This window comes from Saimiri boliviensis, chromosome 5 (genome assembly GCF_048565385.1).
Source record: "Saimiri boliviensis isolate mSaiBol1 chromosome 5, mSaiBol1.pri, whole genome shotgun sequence".
Lineage (NCBI taxonomy): Eukaryota > Metazoa > Chordata > Mammalia > Primates > Cebidae > Saimiri > Saimiri boliviensis.
Genome location: NC_133453.1, coordinates 57,884,173 through 57,907,183, shown reverse-complemented (window position 1 = coordinate 57,907,183; position 23,011 = coordinate 57,884,173). Strand labels below are relative to the sequence as shown.

Below are 23,011 nucleotides of genomic sequence, written 5' to 3'. Positions count from 1 at the left end.
GTATATTGTAGAGGTATGTTTATGTCAAGAAATGAAATGTCTAGGACTGGAACAGTGAATTAAGACATCAGCAAGAAACAGGCAAATTTTATTTTCCTTAATATTTCCAGAGTTGTAAACTCCCAGCTCATCCAAGCTGCTGCTCCAGGCATCTGGTTTGTCCAAGTGGAAAGAACAGTTGGAAGAAAAAGGGGAAGAACCTATAGCAAAGAAGAAGACTTTCAAGAAACCCTCAACTAATGTCTCATGCATTACCCTTTGTCACCAGGCTATCCCTTAATGCAATGGTGCTGGAGAAAGTAAATATGTGTAACCAGGTGCCTTGCCAAATCCCAGCTAAATTAGGGTTCTCATCATGAAAGTGAGCATGGGTGTCTGTTGAACGTTCAGCAGTATCTGATTCCCAAATGAACAGAGTTTTGGGATTCTCTTCTTCCTTAAGGCATTTAAAGGAACCACAGACTATTTACACATGTTAAGGAGTTAAAAATATTAACATTCTGTAGATATTTTTGCTAATTAAAAATGCATGTATTAGGTAATGTGGCTGGATAGAACTAGTCAGATATTCTTAATTATTCTATGCTGCTTTTCATATGATTATTTGGTGAAGTTTTAAAAGCTATCCTTTACAAACACAAGACCAAAATTATAGTTCATTATTCAATTAATATGTATGAATAACCATGACATGTTAAACATTGTTTAAGTGCTAGGAATTATAGGTATCAATAAGATAGTGAGAGTCCTTAACCTCATGGGTGTATATTTTAATGTTTGAAGACAGTCAAATACATGTAAACTAATAAAGTAATGAAATCATTTCTAATAATGATAAATTTTCAGAAGGAAATAAAATGAGGTAATATTGCAAAGGGTAGTGTCTCCTTTTTATTAAAGCTGTGTGACAATGGGCAAGTCCTTTAACCAGTCCAGAACTGAGTTTTCTGTGCAGTAAAATGTGGAGAATGATACAATACAATAGAGGATCAGATAATCTTGTCAGGGCCCCTCTCACTCTAAGATCTGTTTCTCCTTTCTAATTTTCTTTCAAGAACTGCAGGCAAGCTGTAAAGGAAAAAAGAAGAGATGAGAATAGACAGAAAGCAGCAGTATTACGAGAATATGGGCTCAGAGGAGAAAAGATATCTGTGTGCTTGTATGACAGCCAATGGAATAAAATTGCTTGAGTTAGAAATGCACAAACATGCACATGCATATGTATGTATGTATATAATAAAATGAGCATTGAACCAATTGATTTCTGTCTTTTAAATTTTCCCTTTAGAAAATGACCTAAATAGTGGAGACTGGTTTTTTTGTTTGTTTTTGACATTTAAAAGTTCTTCCAGGAGAATTTTCCTCTTACAAATCACTAATTGGATAATTGACTCTATCCTAGCACACAAGTTTTGTTGCTCCTAAGTGCTGCATACCAGACTTTTCCCTTTACTGAGATTCATATGACATGGTTTTAAATTCTCTGGAAGGTTTCCACTGTGTTCTGAAGTACTTTCTTTTTCTCCTCCAGGTGCAAAATGAGTTGATAACAACCAGAAGTTGACATGTTAGTGCTGTGCTTCTACTTGAGCTTGGAAAAATTTCAACAGGAAACAAACACCACCACCATCACCGCCTCTGATTGCATCATGGCACCGTGTTGCTTTCTACTGGATTGCCTCCTGAAGCACTTTAGATATTTTATACATAAGTATTGACATGTTTTTGAGAAGGTGTTTCTTCACTTTACGTTTTTCTAATAATTTATATTACACCATTTGTCAAGTTCTTCTCTTTGGTTTTAATTTATTTCTCTCTACAACTGAAAAGGGAACCTTGATTTTAGGTAAATTTTAAGTGATTTATTTTTCATTTTATATTTTGGAATCTGAGCCTTGTTTTACAACAGGGAGTTTTTCAAACACATTTCCTTCCTTTTTCAAATTCCACTGTGTTTATTTATTGCTTTGTTTTTCTTTCAAATTCCATTGGTCTTGATTTAATTTAGTCCCACAAATTGTATTGATAGCCTACTACCTGCCAACTACTGAATTAAGCATTGGACTTATAAAAATAGAAAGGCTATTTTATTGTCGTTGCCATCCTGCTAGTAAAAATTTGTTCAATTCTTTACAATTACGTAAGTGGCTTCACCTATGTTTCTCTGTTAATAATCACATTGAATATGTCTGACAGGTAGGATTTATGTCATAGATAAGAAAACTAGAGTCCAAAGAAAATAAGTGGCCCTAAATGAACCAATAATCCAACAGACCCTTCCACTAGCTAGCTTCTGACCTGGTTGAGTTGCGATAGACTTTAGGACAAAAAAGCCCATCCTCCTTAGGAACCACAGACTTACGCTTTCTTCTACTGTCTTATGTATTGAAACTTCCTGCAATTCAGGCATAAATTTAGCATAGGCAGATACTTTTGCTAATAAGGCTAAGGTGGGAAGAAAAACCTGAGCTTTACTTTAATTCTTGGGCACTGACTTCAAAGTAAGATGGCCTATAAGAAATAAAAGAAGTAAATTTGAAACTTTTAAAAAAGTATTTGGTTCATTTAAAAATGTTTCCCATGTTTAAATTTATATCTCTAAAATAACCTTTATCATGTAAAATGAGAGCATTGCTGAGTTTATGACAATCTTAGGTATAATCCTTTCTTAAAGAACAAGGCATCAATCTTTAATTTGTTTTCCTTTCTTGATTTCTCATAAGTTGCAAAATAAAAATAATTTCATAAATTGTTTATTGTTATTATCCTCCCTACTTGCCCTAGGACTTAAGTACTAACTTTTACTTCCTACTCCCAGACTTTGTACTGCTAAAGAAATAAAAATAATATGAAAAAGCTTAATCACCCAGACCTACATGTGGAATTATGGATTATGCTGTAGATAATAGACCACTGAAAGGAACAAATACAACTTCATGAGGAGCCAAAGACAGCATTCTACCTGCTGCTCTCCTGAAGCTGAGGAATGAGTTTAATTGACTTCAAATCCCATTATTCTCAAAAGTATTAAAGGTACAATGTGGCTGTATATGAAGCAAAGGAAAGGAACAACAAGAACTTTAAAAAAAAGTTTGTAGATGGTTGAACATCTCTTTTGTAATTAGAGAAGAACGTCTTTTCTTTTTATACGGTTTACAGAGACCAACATTTTTCAAGGCCTTGCAGTAGATGAGTGAGTTTCCTGCTACATTTCTCCTGCAGCATATATTCTGTGGATGTGTTTTCTTGCCCTAACGAGACACACATAATTTGTCACTTGTTTGTTACATTTTCAATTTGTTTTAAATATTACATTGGTCATTTATTTGCTTTTGAGAACACCCAATAGTCTAAAAATTAAAATGACATGAAGGTCAATTCTAAGATAGGAGTTATACTACTAAATCCTGGACTTGCATATGATAGCAAGGTTGAGTTACACATTTTCGTTGTCAGAATAAATGGAATATATAAGAAGGAGTTAATTGGAACTGGTTGGTAACTAAATACGATTTTTTAAGTAATTATTTTTTTGTAGTAGTGGCGAAACAGTGTTAAAAATAAGACATTATCATTATAAACACCCAAAACTATATCTGTATGAGATAATTTAATGCAATATTTTGGGGAAAATACAGTTGCCAAAATTAATCTCCTTGTTTTCTTTCATTGTGCAATGTGCGGTTAAATTTTTTTCTATTGACCAATGTGCGTGTGTGTGTGTGTGTGTGTGTGTGTGTGTGTGTTTAATTTATATATGTGTTTGTATGTATCTCTATATACACATGTATGTGTATGTAAAATATGTATATATACACACATATATAAAATGTACACCGAATATGTATATATGTATATATAAAACATCTTTTGCTATACTGAAATAAAAAAGAAGCTTTTAAAAAGAAAGATAGAGAAGAAATTTAACCTGATTTCTACTAAATTAAGCACTAAAGAATTAAAACTTTACTAAAGGGCCAGGTGTGGTGGCTCACTCCTGTAATCCCAGCACTTTGGGAGGTCAAGGCTGGTGGATCAACTAAGGTCAGGAGTTAAGAAACCAGCCTGGCCTACATGATGAAACCCCATTTCTACCAAAAACACAAAATTTAGCCGGGCATGGTGGCACATGCCTATAGTCCCAGCTACTCTGGAGGCTGAGGCAGGAGAATTGCTTGAACCAGGGAGGCAAGGGTTACAGTGAGCTGAGATTGAGCCACTGTACTCCAAGATGGGTGACAGAGCCAGGCTCCATCTCAAAACAAAAACAAAAACAAAAGACACTTATACCGCCTACGGTTACAATTTTCATATTCTCTTCTGTTAAGGAGAAGCCAGGTGAGAATGGAGGGGCCATCCAGAGTAAAGTGGACAAAGGAACAGAGGTGAGGAGGTTCTCACAAGGGGTGCCACCGGTGAAAAGAGAAAGATGGCCAGAGGCAGAGAACCTGAGGGAGGGCAAGGTCAGCTCCTTCCTTCTTCCTCTCTGGCCACACAACTTGTTCTTAGCAGCTTCCTGTCCACTACTGCTAAGTCATTGCCGCATGAATGCATCTTTTGCACTCATTTCTCTCTGAGGAAAGGTTTGATGATGATTTCAATGCTGACTCACTCGACTTTTAGATTGTATCTGACTTAACTGTGCTTGTTAAATGCGTCTGTTCCTCTCACATGGATAGTTTCTACGTTATGAAAAGTCCTCTCCTTTTTCATTTCCTCTTCAGAAAGCTTGTTTTGCTAATGAAGAGTCTGTGAAATCTGGGGAGTTTGCTGCTCTGTGTGTGTGTGTGTGTGTGTGTGTGTGTGTGTGTGTGTGTTTGTATACATAGTTTTCTTCTTTGAGAAACTGCTATTGTTGCTTCTCAGTGCACCTGGATGTCTGATGATATTTTTTATTTAATGAGCCGTCTATGAAATCTAAAGGTTAGTGTTATTTTGTCTTTATGTTGATATTTTTCTCTCTAATATTTGTGTTAAAATTGTTCCCCAAATAGAATATTTACATGTACATGAGATAGCAACCAATAAGCAAATCAACATATCTACCTACACATATATATAAATCTATAAATCTATATCTTTCTGTATCTAATCTGTATGTATAATTTTGCCTTTTCTCTCAAGCAAGGACATGAGTGGTAAATTAATGATAATATGATCTCTGCTATGGAATGACTGGTCTACTCTGCATGGAGCAACTTCTCCATCATGTGGACTTTTAAGATATTGCTGCTAAAGTTAAAGCCATGCTATGCTCTTGAAACTGTAAATATCAACTAATTTTAAAAGAAAAGGATGAAGCTCTAGGTAGGTTATTTGTATAGCTCATATTATTTCTGTTTTTCTATGTGTCCGATGATATTCTCAGCACCTTATTCATTTAATCATTCCAAAAGTACCTATTACATAGGCACTCTTACTATTTCCATTTTATAGATGAAAAAATTTAGGCTTGTCCAAGAACATAGCACTGGTAAATGACAAAGTAAGTCCAAAATTGAACAGAAGGACAAATTTCATAAGATATCTTGGGTGAGATATTTCTTGCCTTAGATCTTCCACATAAAATGTAACAAATTTAATGGTATCTGCATAAATAAAAAATAATATTAATTTCTGTTAATCAAGGCCAGCAATGTGTCAGATACTGTCTGAATCTTTAAATATTCTTTGTTATTTATTTTACCACTCTATCAAAGTATTAATGGTTAAAAAATGTCTTCAGATTAGGAAATATTAAGGTTAGCAGCTACCAACAACCAATGAGTAAGAATTAGAGTCACTATTGCTCTAAATCCTATATGGTTCCCACTATTAATCGTCAAGGCTATAGGAAATCACCTAGGATATGTGAGCTTTTCTCCTTCACAAAGTTTAGGATTTGCTGTTATGAACATATCTCTATATCAGCATACCCATCTCCCCATCATAGAGACGAGAGAGATGAAGAAATCTTATTGTTTCTCTCACATAATTCAAATTTGCCTTTAGTATGCTATTAAGGATTAATGCACTCCCCATTTTTCTGCTCTGAGAAAAATAAATAAATGGCTTTTAGGATTCTGCATATCTGAAGTGCTTGAAAAGTGGGTCTTATTTTGACTGAGTTAACTGGAGATATTATCTGAAAAGGACCGACTCACTCATATACCTAGCAGGACAAATAATAATACACTTTTCCTTCCTGTCTTCATTCATTTATTCAACAAATATTTACTGAGCACTTACTATGTGTAAAATCTAGCAGCAAGTGTATGAAAGAGAGCTACAATTCTCTCAAACAGAGGAATAGCAGATCAGTGTTCATCCAAAGAGTAGATGGAGTTCTGGAGAGGAATGACAAGAGGCTTTGTGAGAGAGAGGGTAAATGCATAGTTCCTTAGAGGAAGGAGGGATGGGGACAGGAGATGGTGAAGGAAGCAGCAAGACTCAGTCAGCAGAGGCACTCAGTGCAAAAGCACTCAGGAACAGTGAATACTGTAATGAAGGCTATGACTGAAAACGGGCTGGGTTAGTTTGTGAGGGGCTTTGAACGTTATACTAAGGAGTTTAAGATTTACCCGCAGTCCAGTGGTTCTCAAAGTGAGATCCCCAGTCTACTAGCATTAGCTTTGCTTCAGACCCCATCCCAGACCTACTGAATCAGAATCTCTGGGGAATGGGGCTTAGACTTCTGTAGTTTAACAAACCCTCCAGGCCGTGCTGATGCATGCTAAGGGCTGAGAACCAGTGCTGTAGCCAGGCTTTCCAAAGTGATGTGTGTACTGAGAATGAGTGGCAGGTGTGCTGGAGATAGATAGTGACCTTTGCAATCCTCAGGTTGGCTAGCCGGGCCTGGGGAAGCTGGAGCTCCTGGGATGACTGTCACCGGCACAAGCAGCCTCATTCTTATTCCTAGGGCACCAAGTTCTTTGAGCTGAAATAGTAGTGTTGTGCAGAGTAGGCCTGTGGACAAATTTGTCACGTAACCTGTTTTTGCATGCTCTCTCCCCACCAGCTAAGAAGGGTTTACATATTTAAAGGATTGTAAAGGAGAAAAGGAAGATAAAGGAAAAGGATTGGAAGAAACAGAAAGAGGAGGAGGAGAAGAAAATGATGAAGGAGGAGGAGGAGAAAGAAAAGGAGAAGAGAGGGAGGAGGAGCAGCAGGATGAGGGGTGGTATAATGGTATGTGGCCTGCAAAGCCTAAAATATTTACTGACTGACCCTTTACAGAAAGTTTGCTGACCTCTGATGTAGACAAGGAGAAATTGTTTTTAAGAAGAGGAGTAATATGTCCAAAGAACTCATTAGGGAGATTTAACATAGTAACACTATGCAGAGAAGCCAACGTTAAAGGAGCTGGAAAGAGAAGCCAGATGTTCAACATAGGTAATGTGGTAAAGACTTAATGCAATACTCTTTGAATAGAAAGAAGATATGAGTCTGTAATCCTTATAGAAATGATATGCTTTAACTTTAAATTGACCCAACCACTATGCCACGGCAAGGTTCTCAACAGTTGAAGATATCATAGATTCTGTCAAGTTCAGCAATCTCTTGGGGTTTGGTTTAGTTTTGAAAGAGTAAAACAATGCTGAGGACATGAACTCTGAAATCAGAATCCTGCATCTTCTAGGATGGAAGACCTTGAACATATTGATTCTCCTATCTTTGTCTCAGGTCTCCTCTTTATAAAATGGATATAACAGTAATATTTATCTTAGGATTGCCGTGAGAATTAAATAAGTTGGTAGAGACAAGAAACTTAGAATTTAGCAGACATGTATGCACTCAACGAAGTTTAGCAATTATGTGTTCATATATAAAAAAATGGAATTAATTTTGCACCAACCTAATATATTTGCATCACATAGCCGGGAACAATTGCTAATATAAATGAACAAATAATAGCTAACATTCACTTAGTACATGAGTCAATAGGCTCTAAGTTCCTTATCTCTATCAATATACTTAATTCTCACAACAATCTTAAAAGGGAAACCCCAAAATGCTTCAGAAATATACACATTCTGTCCAAAACAGTTAGGCTATGCTGTATGCAAGCTGTGTTAGGCTAGACAAAACAAAGCAAAAAAACATACACCCCTGACCCTATGGAATGCCTAGTCTACTTTGCAGACTAAGTGAAATGCTATGTAGATGCTATCTGTAACAACACCACCAAAAAAAATGGAGTTTGTTTAAAAATAAGGAATTAAATGCATACTGGTTTTGTAATCTGAGACAAATATCATTAAAAATTATTTAAAAGGTGCTGCAGCTGTCATTTTCTTCTGTTTCTCAGTGGGAAAATTGTAATTTTAGTGAATGGAGCAGGAGTTAGAAAACAAGGAGTTTGGAAACTTGAAATCTTGAATTTAATACTTCATCTGAAACCATCAAGTTTTATATGCCCAAACACATACTCATACACAAACACACACACACATACTAAGGTAAAATTAATTCATACTTGATGCACAGGAATATTCTTAATTCTAAACAGACATTTTTACTTTCACTTGTTCATATGCACGTATGGTATTATTCATCAGAAAATCAATTTTTTGTAATGAACTCTAGCGCAGTTTAATACCTTACTCATTTTAGGATGAGTACATTATAAAGAACATATTTTATACCTATGTTTACACAGTAATTTAGAAATGGTAAGATGGAATTCCAATGAAGCTGAGGGAAAAGCCAAATATTCCATCAATGTCCAAAGTCAAGGATTTTGAAAAAAGCTTTTTTTTTTTTTTTTTTTTTTTTTTGCGGCGGTGGGGCGGGGGGAGTAGGGGTTCTTTATATACTCTCTAAAAGATAATTTATAGGATCATATCTATAGGAAAAACATTCGACTTGGAAAAAAATAGATTCCTGCTCTTCATATAAACTCTCACTCACTACAGATCATCATCATATCCATTTTTTCTTCCATATGATATGAGATCAGGAAGATTTCATGTGTGTATGTGTGTGTGTGTATGTGCATGTGTGTGTATGTGCATGTGTATACCTCAGCTGTATATTTCAAGATATAATATCATTTAGTGATTATTACTATTTACCTTCCAGAAATTGATTAAACGTGTCTTTGGTCTCTCTGTTATATTAAAATTGAAAATTACAGCTCATTGATTAATACTACAGCCCCTCAGTTTTGTACCTCCTCACAGGCTTAGTTCCCATTACCTTTGGAACATCTGACTTCTGAATAAGTTGGTACATGTCTAACTCTGTGCTCTAAAAGCAAGAAACACCTTAAGGTGTGACGTTGCCACATTAGTAGGGCTTTCTGAGCCTAGAGGAGAGCTGAATGTTGTGAGTTTTATATTCAGTTAGAGTAATTTAAAAGTCCTTCAGGTCAGGGGAGGCTCCTGAGAATCCCATGCATGCTTTGGCCTTTTCAACCTGCCAATCCTAAACAGAAAAATAGACACCCACACAAGAAGCAATTACATTGCTGGTTGGCTTATGATGGGATGTGAATACAGGACTCAAAAAGACAGAAAGTTGTATCATATGCAGACAAGTTTGCCCAACCAAATTCAGTTGCCCAAAGCCAATGCTTCTTTGGTAAACCAAAGAACAAATGCCATCTCACACACTGCCCGTCTTTTTGCCCTTTCAGTCCTCCCTCATTCCTATTGCCCAATACGAATCTTTTTCTCACTCTGCATCATCCCACAGTCTCAGATGAAATGAGGCCTCCTAGCTACCCATCCTCCACATTCTCTGGGCTTATGTCGCTGTGAAAATACACCCAGCTCCCTTTTCTTCTATAAACCAATCTCAGCTCCCTGTTTTCTCTTTTTTACCCTTGTATATTATGTTTCTGAACTTAGATGGCTTGCTGCTTCCAAGTGAACACAAACTCTTTTCCTTCCACCCTAGGCTTGACAATTAGCTGTAATGTTTACTGTCCTCTCCCTTATCCTACCCAATACATTTCAAGTATATCCTCCATAAATTTTTCTGTATTTTAAGGTTTAAAAAATGCTGGCAGGTAAGAATGAAACACATCAAACTATGTTTTTAGGTTAACAGTTACGTATTTATCACTTGTGTAAGGTAAAGTTGGCCTTTGAACACGACATGATTCAATTACAATATTTTATAGGCCAATGAAAACAGGATCAACCAACTATGTTAATGCCTCTTATAAAGCATTTTGCTTTCAAAGATTTTTTTTTTCTCTAAAAGCCAAATGGTGATGCTCACACATCTAATGACTTTTTTCCAAGCCTAATGTCTTTCTTCCAAGTCCTCCTCTAATTATTCTTGTAAGGAACTACATTTCATCAATGCAGATATATACACCTCGTTAAAAGACAAAAGAGCCTGAACCTTTGGCTTTTGTCCCATGATGTTTGCTGATAGATCTGAGAAAGGGTACAGGAGTCAAAAGGCACTTATTAAGAACCTCTACTGTGAAGAAAAACAACCTTGTATTAAAGTGCTTAGTAGGTACTTAGACTTTTCTTCATATTATGTAATTACTGTCTAGAACAGTGATTTGTATAGGAATCACCAAGTTATCTTTGCAAAATGCCAATTCCAGTTTAATATGAAACCTGAGATAATTTTTAAGAAGTTCACAGGTGTGGACCACATTTGGAATAGCAAGAGTCTAGAGTGAGCACCAGTGGTTACTTGAAAAGCACATTTTAAAGTCACATATTAAGCATGGAAAATGGTTCCTCCCATCCACAAAAATCAGACCCCTTGTCTACAGTAATATATGGTTAAATTGGTCACCAAAGCACACAGTCCTGGTGTTGGATACTGAAAATTCTTCCCTCTCAATGTGGTAGTTTTTAGGGACAAGAGCCTGCAAAATGGAACAAAGAGTAAAAAGGGAAGGTAACGAATATCATAAATAGAAAAAAAATAGCAGATCCTTCTGTAGGGAGCCGGAGTAGCATACTCGCTCCAGGGGGATCAGCAGCAAGGCTGCTGTGAACTTTCGTTGAACTTCAGGGAAGTGAAACCACAGTAGAAGTATGTGTGTCTCGGAGAGAACAGATGGGCCTAGAGAGATAACCAGCTTTCGCTGACCTTGCTGCAAGATAGTTTTTAGCTGAAGTATGTTAACTGAAGTATGAGAATAATAACCACCAGCTGTTCTAAGTAACTGCATCCTTCCTCTGCTATGTGTTTTGTCAACATATAAAATAAAGTACACTTAGGTTGAGCTTGGAGAGGCTGACATCCTCACCTCCCGGACCACCTGGCCCACCCAGCTTTCTGTTTCTATGTCTGTGTCTGTGTCCTTCTTTATCCCCTGCCGTTCCCTCTTAGGTCCTTGAACCCTTGTGCAGCGCAGTACGTGATGCACACCAGACTACTCCAGTAGCCAGAGGCCCCCTAGCCTAGTGATTTTAAGTCAGACTCCCTCAGACTTCAAATCTGGGTTCCTCCACTTACTAGTTGTCTGACCTTACACCAATTATTTTATCTTCCTCTGCCACACTTTCTTACCTATAATAAGGAATAATAGTGCCTTACAGAGTAGTTGTAGAAAGCAAAAGAGATAATGTAAGATAATATGCACTAGTATGACTACAATAAACTAAAACTACCTAATTATACTCTTGAATTGTTAGAGATAAAAAATTTATCAACTTGAGATGCAAAGGAAGCTCTCCAACCTTCACACGTGTTAAGCAAATTATCTAGAAATCAATATAATTAAGGAATAAAAAGACTCAACTAGAGCTTTAAACACAATGTTGGCCCATATATAGAAACTGTATCTTAAATATTGACAGTACCTTCAAAGAATTAAGAATGCAGTAATGCAGGATATGATTAGGTGTTTGCTCTTTTGACTTTAAAATACACATTGTCTTTATTGTCTAGGACTTGTACTAAATGGCAGATAAGCTTTGCCGTATTTAGAAAAGCAATTAAACAGAGAACAGAAGGCTAATATATTATAGCTTCCAAAGGAAATACATGTTTTATATCTAAAAATTATATTCCTAAATATAAAAATGAACTTTTATATTTAAAATATAGTATTTGAAAGATTTTTGATATTAGATGGAAATTTATCATGTACTCACACTTAAAGTAAAAAATTCCGCTAAGTTTCACATGTTTGATAACCAGTTAAGCTTTTCCACGTTCTTCCAGAACTCATTGGCTTCATAGAGACACAGCTTAAGGGCTAACACATACCATGTCAATTACTCTTAATTCAATTAATTGAGACTCACTAGTTCTTCATCTTGACTCAACACTCTGCTTCTTTATTATTCTCTGGTGTTGCCTTATTCACGTTGCTCTTCTTCACAGAGCTTTTTCTTCTGATGTGCTTCTGCCTAGCCCCACGTGGATGTTGTAGAAAGAAAACAAGGTGCTGGAGAAACGTAGAACCAAAGTCAGTGTGGAGTCTGCCAGCGGAGACCTGCATGGCCTTGGACAAAGCTTATTCTGTAAGACTTGGTTTCCTTTGTTCATAACAATACCTTATTGTCAGGATTTGGGATAATATTGTTAAGCATTTACATGGAGGCCACCATGGAAAATAGGCAATGTTTGTAAACTTTTATTAAATGCCAACTGTTGCACCACTTAGTCTTAAAAGCTCTGAAGACAAAAGCAGTTTTGTACCTCCTCAAATATCCATTGGTGCATTTTATTTGCAACTGGTTACTTTTTTATGTGGCGTCCTAGTTATTATGTATAAATTATAGTCTGTGTAGATTTCCTCTTTTATGAGACTTGAAATTTCTAGAGGAAACGTTTCTATATTCATATATGCACCATGCTTCCAGCCAGGAGCTTAAGAATAGTAGGTTCAATAGAGCAAAAATCACTTTCTCACAAAACTCATATCAATTTTTAAGTTGGTCTCCTTTAGGTTTTCCCCAATTTCTCCAACTTTTCAACGCCCCGCTAAATTGAATTACATAAAACACCAAATGTTTCACAAGGTTTTGCCTCAAATATGATTTATTTAGCAATCACATGTAATCAGAAAAACAGAGAAATACACCATAATAAAAACACAGGAATTGTAGGTTGTCATGTTAAAAATTAAATAGAAGAGGTTTTCGTTAAATGAAAACGCATATAAACTTGCAGGATACATATGTTGGGGAGCCGAGGTTAAAAATGCAAAGCAGGACATTCAAGGTGCAGCAGCCTAACTCATCAATCCCTCTCTTCAGATGGGCTCAATATTAATGTTTGCAGAAGGGACAGGCACAGATGACCTCCACTATGACTTTATATTAATCAGTGCTAAGTAGTAGCTGTCCTACAGAGAGGATAACAAGGGAAGGAAGAAGTATAAAAGCTTAAAAGAAAAAGAAAGAGAAGGAGGGAGTGTAGCAGACAGAGAGATTAGTAAAGTAAGTACAGCAGCAGTGTGACAATTCTTCTGAAGGAGCGAAACTGTTTTTGTTCTGCACTCTCTCTGGAAATTGGGTCACAGTGCTTTATAAGTTGCAAAACCTGGAAAATTAGGTTAAATCCCAAGTAGATAAATTGATGAATTCTTTATATTCTATTATCTTAGTAATAAGGTCTTATAGATCTTAAAATATTAATAGAAACAAAGTGGATATGCTTCCTATGGCATTTGAGAAGTAGCATTTATATTTACTCCTTCTTTGAGAGATTCTATAGCATTACTGAAAGACAACTGGCTCAAATAGGAACAATAGTAATTAGACTCTCCAGATAGATTCTATTAAATCCACAATATTTTCTAGCTGGTAAATGCCTTGTTCTAAAAAGACATTCAAAGCAGTAGTTACAGTCTCTCCATAAATAGAAATAAAAAGTCCATTTGAAAGGATAATAAGTCACCATGATGTACATATCTATAAATGTTTTCCCCCAGCACGTTATTATAGATCAATCTTACTGCTTACATTTAAAATATCAATTACATTGTAATGTCTATGATACAATTCAATTATTTAGCTGTGTTTTGCATGAGATTTTGGTGAAACTAAAGCTAAGGATCTATTCACAGAACAATTAAAAGCATTTTATACAGCCTACACCCAAATATATCTTAAATTACAATGAATGATGCATACTAAATATGCATAAAGAATATGGCTTACACATTAAGAGAGATCTAAGTTATGAGTTATGAAATCTCACCACTTAGGCTTAAAAGCTTCTGAATGTATCCTTTTCTAAAATATTGCTTAGCATTGTGGAACCCAGGAATGAAGCAGGTGCAGCAGAAAACTCATTAGGATGGATGGATCCTCCTTTGCATGGTTTAATTGGCTACTCTTGATTCTTTCCATCCAATTTCTACCTTTCACAAAGACAAATTCACTGAAGCTCACAATCATTGCAATGCTTGTACAGTGAAAAGTTACATCTAATTGTGCTTGAGCTTTATTGTCAGCTAATAATAAAGGTAGTTTTTCAGCTTTGAGCAAAGGAAAGACTTTGCACATGCTCAGGCAAAATATGACAAAGAAGCAGAGCCTCTGAGGGCTGCAGTTTGTTTCTGTGTAGTAAAATATAAAAGTCACGTCAAATAATGTTATCTGTACAGAAAAGCGTGGGCTTTCATTTTCATAGGCATTTTTGAACACACATACACATTCTTGTCTCTTATTTCTTGGTTGGTAATATGTTTTGTTACATCCTGATGGGATAAACACCCCACAGGCAAATTTCATTTTCCATTCTAGTGTCTGTCTCCACCAATGGCTGATGTCCTATCATGAACTGCAGATAGCATGTGACTTGCTTGTTACCACACCCATGGAGGTTATGCATTCATGCTTTGAAACCACAGGGAAGGATGCAGGCTGGTCCACAGGGTTCAGAGAAAAGGTTTCACTGCTATTTCTTAGCATGAGAGTTTACCATCAAGTGTTCTTCAGGTCACCTAGCTGGGGTTCTGATGCTCCATTGTTGGATTGTAGCATTGCTCTGGCACTTCAACCAACTCCTCGGCAGTCACACCTGTCATTTTGCTCCTATGCATTTGAAATAAGAAGGACAATCTAAATAGTCCATTCCCCATCACTGCAAAAAGATTTTTTTTCCCATAATTTTGTTTTTGCTTCCTTTTATTTAGGACCTTGAAAAATTATAGTTATAGCACTCTGTGTAAGACAGTGCAAGAAAGTAAATTTTAAATTATTTCATCTTCTGCATATGCTTTGCACAATCATTATGACTGGGTTCAGAGCAAGAAAAATTAAAAACTGTCCCGACTTTTGTCTCAAAAATTTCTCTGGCTTGATTGAAGGCCAAATTGCGGAGGGGAAAAAAATGGCAGAAGCACTGGCCAAAAACTCTGATAAGAACCTGAGTGTATTTATTTGGCCAGGGTTACTAGCTCAAAATTTATGTTCTTCTTAATTCCTTGTATAGGAGTCGATTAAAATGGCCCAATCCAATTCTGTGTTGAAAGAGCAGCTATAGCTTTGTGGAAGGTTGAGAATTTATGATGTTTTCATGCTGTTTTCACTGTCCTGAAATAAAATCCAAATGAAAATGTACATCAGAGAAGAAGGAGTGGCTAGTGGTTGGGCAGGCTAGTCAGAGTACAAAATTTCATTTAGATAGAAGGAATCAGTTCAAGAGGTCTACTGTAAAACTCAGTTACAGTAGTTTAGAAACACTGTATCATATTCCTGAAAACAGCTGCTAAAAGAGTAGATTTTGAAAGTTCTCCCTACAAAAAGAGATGAGCATGTGAAGTAATGCTTATGTTAATCAGCTTGATTTAGCCATTCTACACTTTCAAAAAAAACATGTCACATACCATTTTTATTTGTGAATTCAAAAATAAACAAATAAAAAGAAAAGAAAACATAGAAAGAAGGACATCATTTACTCACATACAGGTATCAATTACTGTGTGGCAATTCACATTGCAGTTTATATACCTTGTCAAAAATAAGGGCTTTCTCAGCATATGTAATAGAGAGTAGTTTTATATCAATTGGAATTTCTCTTTCTATTTCTGCTCTGGGTGTGTGCATGTGTGTTTGGATGTATGTGTGTGTTCAATCCCAGTAAAAACTTTGGTTCTCTAGATCAGGTGGGCATTTAGGCCTGGCAGGTAGTGTAAATGAGTTAAGTGGGCCTGGCCTGGGTGAGTGTAAGACAACTAGACTCACAGGGACTAGAGTGAACTAAAGAACATAAACCCTGTCTACAGACATTCCAAAAGATACTTTAATTCAGTGTGAAAGTTAAGGCAACTCTACTGACTAAATACATCCCACAAATGATCAATTTTTGGTCTCTTGTTGGATCGTACACTCGACGTTAAAGAACAGGCATTGGTCGTGATAGGAAATACTTTCCTCCCAGTGAGCAGCAGGTCTGACAGTGGCTTGCTTTTAAAATGCCAGAAAGATAATGTAATAAATGACATGCAATTTTAAATAATAAAGCAGCCTGGTATTATATATCCAACCATTCTATTTTATTTTCTTTAATTAACAAAAACATAAAAAAAAATTTAAACAAAACAAAACACTTTCATGGACTAAAATGTCTTAGAAATGATGGTGAAATTATACAACAATGTGAAAAGTAGATTTTAAGGGCTTTTTTTTTGTTCTAAGTGTAGTGTTGCACATTGATTTAAAAAGTTTGAATATGGCACAGACTTAATCAGAGCTCAATATTTTCTGGGAAAGTGCCTCACAGTGGGACTTACACATTGAGAACAAAGCAAGCAATGGCTTTCAGAGACATGGCCAGGCCACCATAATAACTACACTTTCTTTGATGATGGCCAGCAAAATAATTAGCTATCACCCACAAAGAAGGTGTGCTGAATTTGCAACAGGAGCCTGCAAGCCAAATCTGACCCTCAGACATATTTTTTTCTTGTCCAAAAAGCATTTCAAAAAACTTTGAGCCAAGCGAAAAAATTGGAAGAGTTTACATTAAGAACCTCTCTTAACCACTAGGAACAGCTGGCAACACTGGGCCCTCATTCTTTCAGAGTGAAGATCTGCCAGAGCCCAAGAGTGGCCAAATGTAGCCTTCAGGCTGGGTATGCTGTGTCCTCTCTTTCCAAGACTGATCACTGCCTGTTGTCTCCCAGACACCATGCGTGAGTCACAGTTGCCACTTGTTACCCCTCCTGTTGTTTTTAGACATTGCCCACTTCCCTCATTTAAAGGACCTACTTGTTTTTGGAAGGCATGTGAATTTCTGTCTGAAGTTTGAGTAAAGATATTCCAACAATTAAACTCTGCACCAGTTAACTTTGAGATCATTCCTTTAACATATATTGGAGGACTGTATCAACTCAGTTGCAGCATACTTCTATTGAGGTTATGTAATTAGTAAACATACAGAATTTATAAGGTGCTACTGAAGACCACATTTCCTGGAAGACTGAGCACCAAAGGCAGGACTTTCTCAAACTGTGAAAAAAGCTGAATAATTTAATTGGCCTTGACAGAAAAAAAAATTGCCAAACTGTCTGCTAGGGTTTAAATATTATATTTACTTTGAGGGGGCCATAAACTGTTCTGGCTTTGGGGTCTTTTTAGTTGAAAAATGAAAAAAAAAAAAAAACACCTTCATTAACTGCCAAGTGAATCACACCAAAACCTTTTACTAATGAAATATCAGTTTCTTACTTACAGATATATATATATATATATATATATATATATATATATATACACACACACACACACACACACACACACATACACACATATATATATGTATGCATATAAATTGCCTTAGGTATTTTCATACAATGAACAGTTATTTTTACAAATGTATTAGTAACCTATTTTCTACACCAAATATTTAAAAAATTTTCATAAATATTCAAGATCCATTATCATAAATGTCTGGAAAAGGCTAATCCTAAAATTTTGTTTTGATGATATCTGGTGTATACTGGCTTGGAGATGACCTGTAGGAAAGTATCTTGCTTAATTTTGTTTTACCTGGTTTGCCAATGAAACTCTGTTACTTAAAACATCCATAAATCTTCCACTAAATTAGTTTTCCCTAAAATATACTTCAGGGGCTTCACTGTGTATCATGAGAACACAAGAAATGATCATGGGCTCTAGAGGTAATAAATTTATAGTTTGAATAAACAGTAGGGAGAGGAACTGATGTAGTATATAAAACAATGTAATTGTTAAATATAGAGAGGGGTTTTCATTGATGAATGGTCACTTTGAACTTGATTTCTCCCCAAGATTTATAAACAAAATAGGGATCACACTCACTAACTCTGAACTTGTTGAGAAGATTAAGCGAGATAATATATGCAAGATGTTCACCACAGTCCCTGACATTTTATTGTTGCTATTAATGAAACTATTCTTATGAATAAAAGACAGCCTTACAACTAGCTGTCTTTGTAACTCAAGAATATTGAGGAAGAAATCATTTTAAAAGTGAATCACATTTTAACTCTTTCATATCTAAAGTAACAGCTGTGAAACTAATAACATCTCTAAGGTTTGAAATGCTACCCTCAGCATTTTCTCCTCCCTCTAACACACCACCCCAACAAGTGTGTTTTGTTCTTGGGTTTTGTTCTTTACATCTTTTTCTTTTTAGTAGATATTAAGACATCTTCATTGTAAATACACATTCCTGCTTTCTAACTGCCTACATATTTGTTAGCAGTTCATGACAGGGGTTCTCAATTTAAGTGGACAGAAATATCAACAGACTGGCTTATCAAAAATTCAAATTTTCAAGGCATCACTCCCAGAGTGAATAATTTGGTAGACTGAAAACAAGCTCTAGAAGCTGAATTTTTAAAATGAGAACCACAGATGCACATGTGTACAGATTTTAACAAACATGATAGATACTTACATTGTTTTAATTATTGGGTATAAACATTTATATTTTTACATGAAATAAAACAAGAAATCAGTCTAAAACATTCAGACATGAATGTTTAGAAATCAGTCTAAAATATTTCCTACATTACGTGGAAAAGAAATGAGGATTAAATATCCCCATGAACTTTTATTATTATTATTATTATTATTATTTGAGACAGAGTCTTGCACTGTCGCCTGGGATGGAGTGCAGTGACATGATCTTGGCTCACTGCAACCTCCACCTCCCTGGTTCAAGGGATTCTCTTGAGTCAGCGTCCCAAGTAGCTGGGATTAGAGGTGCCTGCCACCATGCCCAGCTAAATTTTTGTATTTTTGGTAGAGACACGGTTTCACTATGTTAGCCAGGCTGGTCTCATACTCCTGACCTCATGATCCACCTGCCTTGACCTCCCAAAGTGCTAGGATTATAGGTGTAAGCCACCATGCACAGTCATTTTTTTTTTTTTAAGGATGAAAATTTCAGTCCCAGTAAATACATTTTTTGTTGACTAACAAATTAAGAACTCTTTGAAAAGGTAAATATTTAAAGTTTTTACCTGTTAAGATTTTGTCTCAAAGGATTGATGATAGAGATTTTTAAAAAAGTTCAGGAGGGCATTTAAATAAGATAACTTCATCTCTAATGGTATTCTGCAAATCATTTATTTAAGAAGTTAAGTTTCTTGTCTATAAAATAAAATTACCTCTCATGTTTAAAATAACAGAAGTCTTTAAGGTGTTTCAGGCCTATGAATGTATCTCAGCATGTTTTTCTTCAGCATTTACTAAGTCTTCTGAGTTCGTAAGAAGATCAGATTCACCTAAAAATATAAGGAAACAAAAACAAAACAAAATAAGGCTTTGGAAAAAACTATTAAGGTTAAGAGACTGAAGCAATTTGTAAAATGTTGAAGACTGGATTTTACAATGGATTTCGTGGCTCATTTTTTCAAAGATACCAAACATTTTCCTTTAGCCTGTGGATCTACAGAGCATAACAAGCTATCTTCTGGTGGTTACATAACTTTCTCAAGCTGCAATTTAATCTGGGAATACAGAAATAAAATGGATGAAACATGTTTAAACATCTATTAAATCCCATGTAAAAAATTATAATTTTTTCTGAATATTTTTAATTGGAACAAATCCCTTTAAATAAATCTTCTAATGATTGATGTCTTTTGCCATATACTGCTTAGTTGCCATGAATTTTAAAAAATGAGTATAATAGGATAGTAGTGTTTAGGATAAGATGCAATCTGTCAAGACAAACTAATTTGGAATCAGTTTCCATATCAACTCTGAAGACAAAATAAAATATTAGCGTGGGAAATCTTTCAACATTTCTGGGAGATTATAAAAAATCTAGGAAAACAGAAGTATAAAGCAAAATGTGTAGATAAAAGTGTCTTATTACATAAGTAACGAAGTAAAGAAAATTAACAGAAATTAATTTTTGAGTCAATTACTTGAAATATCTTGATATTTCAGGAAATAGTCATATACAATGGAATATTCTTTGTGTCTGAAATTTGAGTAAAAATATCCCAGCAATTAAACTATGTACCAAATAACTTTGTTATAATTCCATTAACATATATTATAGGACTGTATCAACTCAGTTGCAGCAGATTTTTGTTGAGGTTAAGTAATTAGTGAACATACATAATTTATAAGATGCTACTACAAAGCAAATTTGTCTTTCAAATATGGAGAATGGGGACTTAACTTCTTAACCAAGATCAAAATGTCAGGTAATCTCATCACTTTCCTGATCCTTCTTAGAGAGCTAAAAACATCCTGTGATCACATTAAGTTGCCAAAGTCTCAAATGAGACAATAGAAGGTCTGGTCCCATGTAATACACATTATCAAACAAAGATAAGACTCCTTTTCCACCTTGGGTTTGTTATAGAACCCAGAAATGGTGCATGTGTGTGTGGAGTGGGGTGGGGTGTATATGGTTGATGTTTCTCTCATTTCTTGTTCGCTCTCCCTCCACTGGCTACTTTGGACTCCTGAGCAGGGTAGAGAAGAAGGCTAAGAGGAGCAGCAGCGTTGTAGGATGGCTTTGCACTCACTAGACCTGGCAGGTGTTTACAGCGGCCTTTATTTTATTTTCTGTGATTAGAATCATGGGCTCTAAATAGACTTCTCACCAAGGACCATGGCTTTTCTGGCTGGAGTGCAGTGGCGTGATCTCAGCTCACTGCAACCTCTGCCCCATCCTGCCAGATTCAAGTGATTCTCCACCTCAGTCTCCTGAGTAGCTGGGATTACAGGCACCGGCCACCATGCCTAGCTAATAGCTAATATTTGTATTTTTAGTAAAGATTGGGGTTCACCTTCTTTGCCAGGCTGGTCTTGAACTCCTGACCTCATGATCTATCCACCTCAGCCTCCCAAAGGGCTGGGATTACAGGCATGAGCCACTGTGCCCGGCCAAATCTCTGGCTTCTTTACAATGTCCACAGCCCCTGGAAATTTGCTGGCACATTTCCAGCTTTTGTCTGCTGAGGTCCCATCACCCGTCCAAATGTGGGTGGGTGCAATTAGTTCATATGACACATTCTTGAGGCATTTGTTTCCATGAATGACTGGAAAAAACGCTGAAACCTACATTGCCTTCTCTCCTTTGGCTCACCTGCCACCATTTAACTTTTTAGATCTCTCAGGTAGGAACTAGATTCCATTCCCAATATACCCTTAACTTCAATTTCTCCAGTGGTCTGGGTAAAGCTCGTTTTCCTTGATTTAAGGTGAAGAAGGAAAGATTCTACACTTTCCCCAATAGCAGAGATTTCTTTAAAGGAATCCTTTTCATAAATCTTTTTTCAAGCTCAGTAACCTGACCTTTTCATTTGTTTGAATTGGGTAAGGGTTTTATGCATCTTATTACTGACTTTTGAATCTTCTTTGAAATTCTTGTCTCACAAATCAGCTTTTTTTCCCGCTGATATTTATCATACTAAAGGATTTTTATATTTATCATGTTAAGAGTCCTGGCTTAAAATTCTGATTTAATATTCTATTACTTAAGACTAGATTAGAACAGAACAAAACAGTCTAGAACAGAACAGAACAGAGTAAAAGGAACAGACTGAATTACAAGAAAGGAATAGAAGTAATTAATTCACTGGTTCTCAAACATTTTTAGAGAACTTTTTTTTGAGACAGAGTTTCACTCTTGTTGCCTAGGCTTGAGTGAAATGGCATGATCTCGGCTCACTGCAACCTCTGCCTCCTGGGTTCAAGCAATTCTCCTGCCTCAGCCTCCCGAGTAGCTGTGATTACAGGTGCCCACCAACCATGCCCGGCTAACTTTTGTATTTTTAGTAGAGATGGGGTATCACCACATTGGCCAGGCTGGTTTCTTAACTCCTGACCTCAGGTGATCCACCAGCCTTGGCCTCCCAAAGTGCTGGGATTGCAGGGGTGAGCCACCACACCTGGTCTAGAGAAGTTTTTAGAATGGGGAAAGGATATCAAGGTCCATCCACCACCGAATTATTTATCTTTTTTTTCTAGTGGATAAAGAACTCAGTAGCAATAAAAGAGTAAAAGAAAAACAAAGAAAGTAATCAAATGGTAACAAGCCAGCAATTATAAAAAATAACAAATCCCCAAATGATACATACATTATACCCAATAGTAATTCTGTACATGTGATTAGCAACAACTAAGAACTCTGATGAACTCAAGACAAGAGTTTTGTAGCACTGAAAAAGGGTCTTCCTTGAAAACTAAAATTCCAGCTTTTTTCAGGGGTAGACACACAATTGCCAAGCAATTTTATGACAGCCAAATATTAGAGTCCTCTGCAAATCCAAATTACATTACTTTTAGTTGATAAATCTTTAGTTGTAGAAGCTTTCACAATTAACTTGGGCAATACTAGTTAGCGACCCTTAGTACTTCATTTAAAAAAGTCATATTATTCTGACATATAATTTTCCCATAAAGAGAAAATAATTTGCATTTTCAATCTATTAAAGATCATCTTAGATGACCTTCATGGCGCAAGAGTGGATCATGTAAAAGACTCTGAGAAACATCCATATACCAAGGTTCCACACGGTTTTGAATCATAGGCTCCTCCTATAGTCTGGTGAAACCTATGCCCACCTTTCAAAAATATAGTTACCAACATATGTAAGCAAACCTAGTGACGTGTGCATTAAATAAAAAGGTCTAATATCTAT

General features: G+C 36.0%; 1 protein-coding gene across 7 annotated transcripts in view; it reads right to left on the bottom strand.

Moving 5' to 3' along the window:
• Nucleotides 1-12,927: 12,927 nt before the first annotated feature.
• The window catches only part of PDE1A (phosphodiesterase 1A), a 524,243-nt gene continuing 514,159 nt past the window's right edge, over nucleotides 12,928-23,011 (bottom strand). For 6 of the 7 annotated variants that reach the window (XM_074399385.1, XM_074399384.1, XM_074399382.1 and 3 more), the window contains 2 exons: nucleotides 19,514-19,630; nucleotides 12,928-15,449 (listed from right to left, as the gene is read on the bottom strand). In XM_074399385.1, coding sequence (XP_074255486.1) covers nucleotides 19,557-19,630 — 74 coding nt within the window. In that variant the 3' untranslated portion in view covers nucleotides 12,928-15,449; nucleotides 19,514-19,556. The remainder of the gene's footprint in view (nucleotides 15,450-19,513; nucleotides 19,631-23,011) is intronic. The other variant, XM_074399383.1, reaches the window with a different exon arrangement.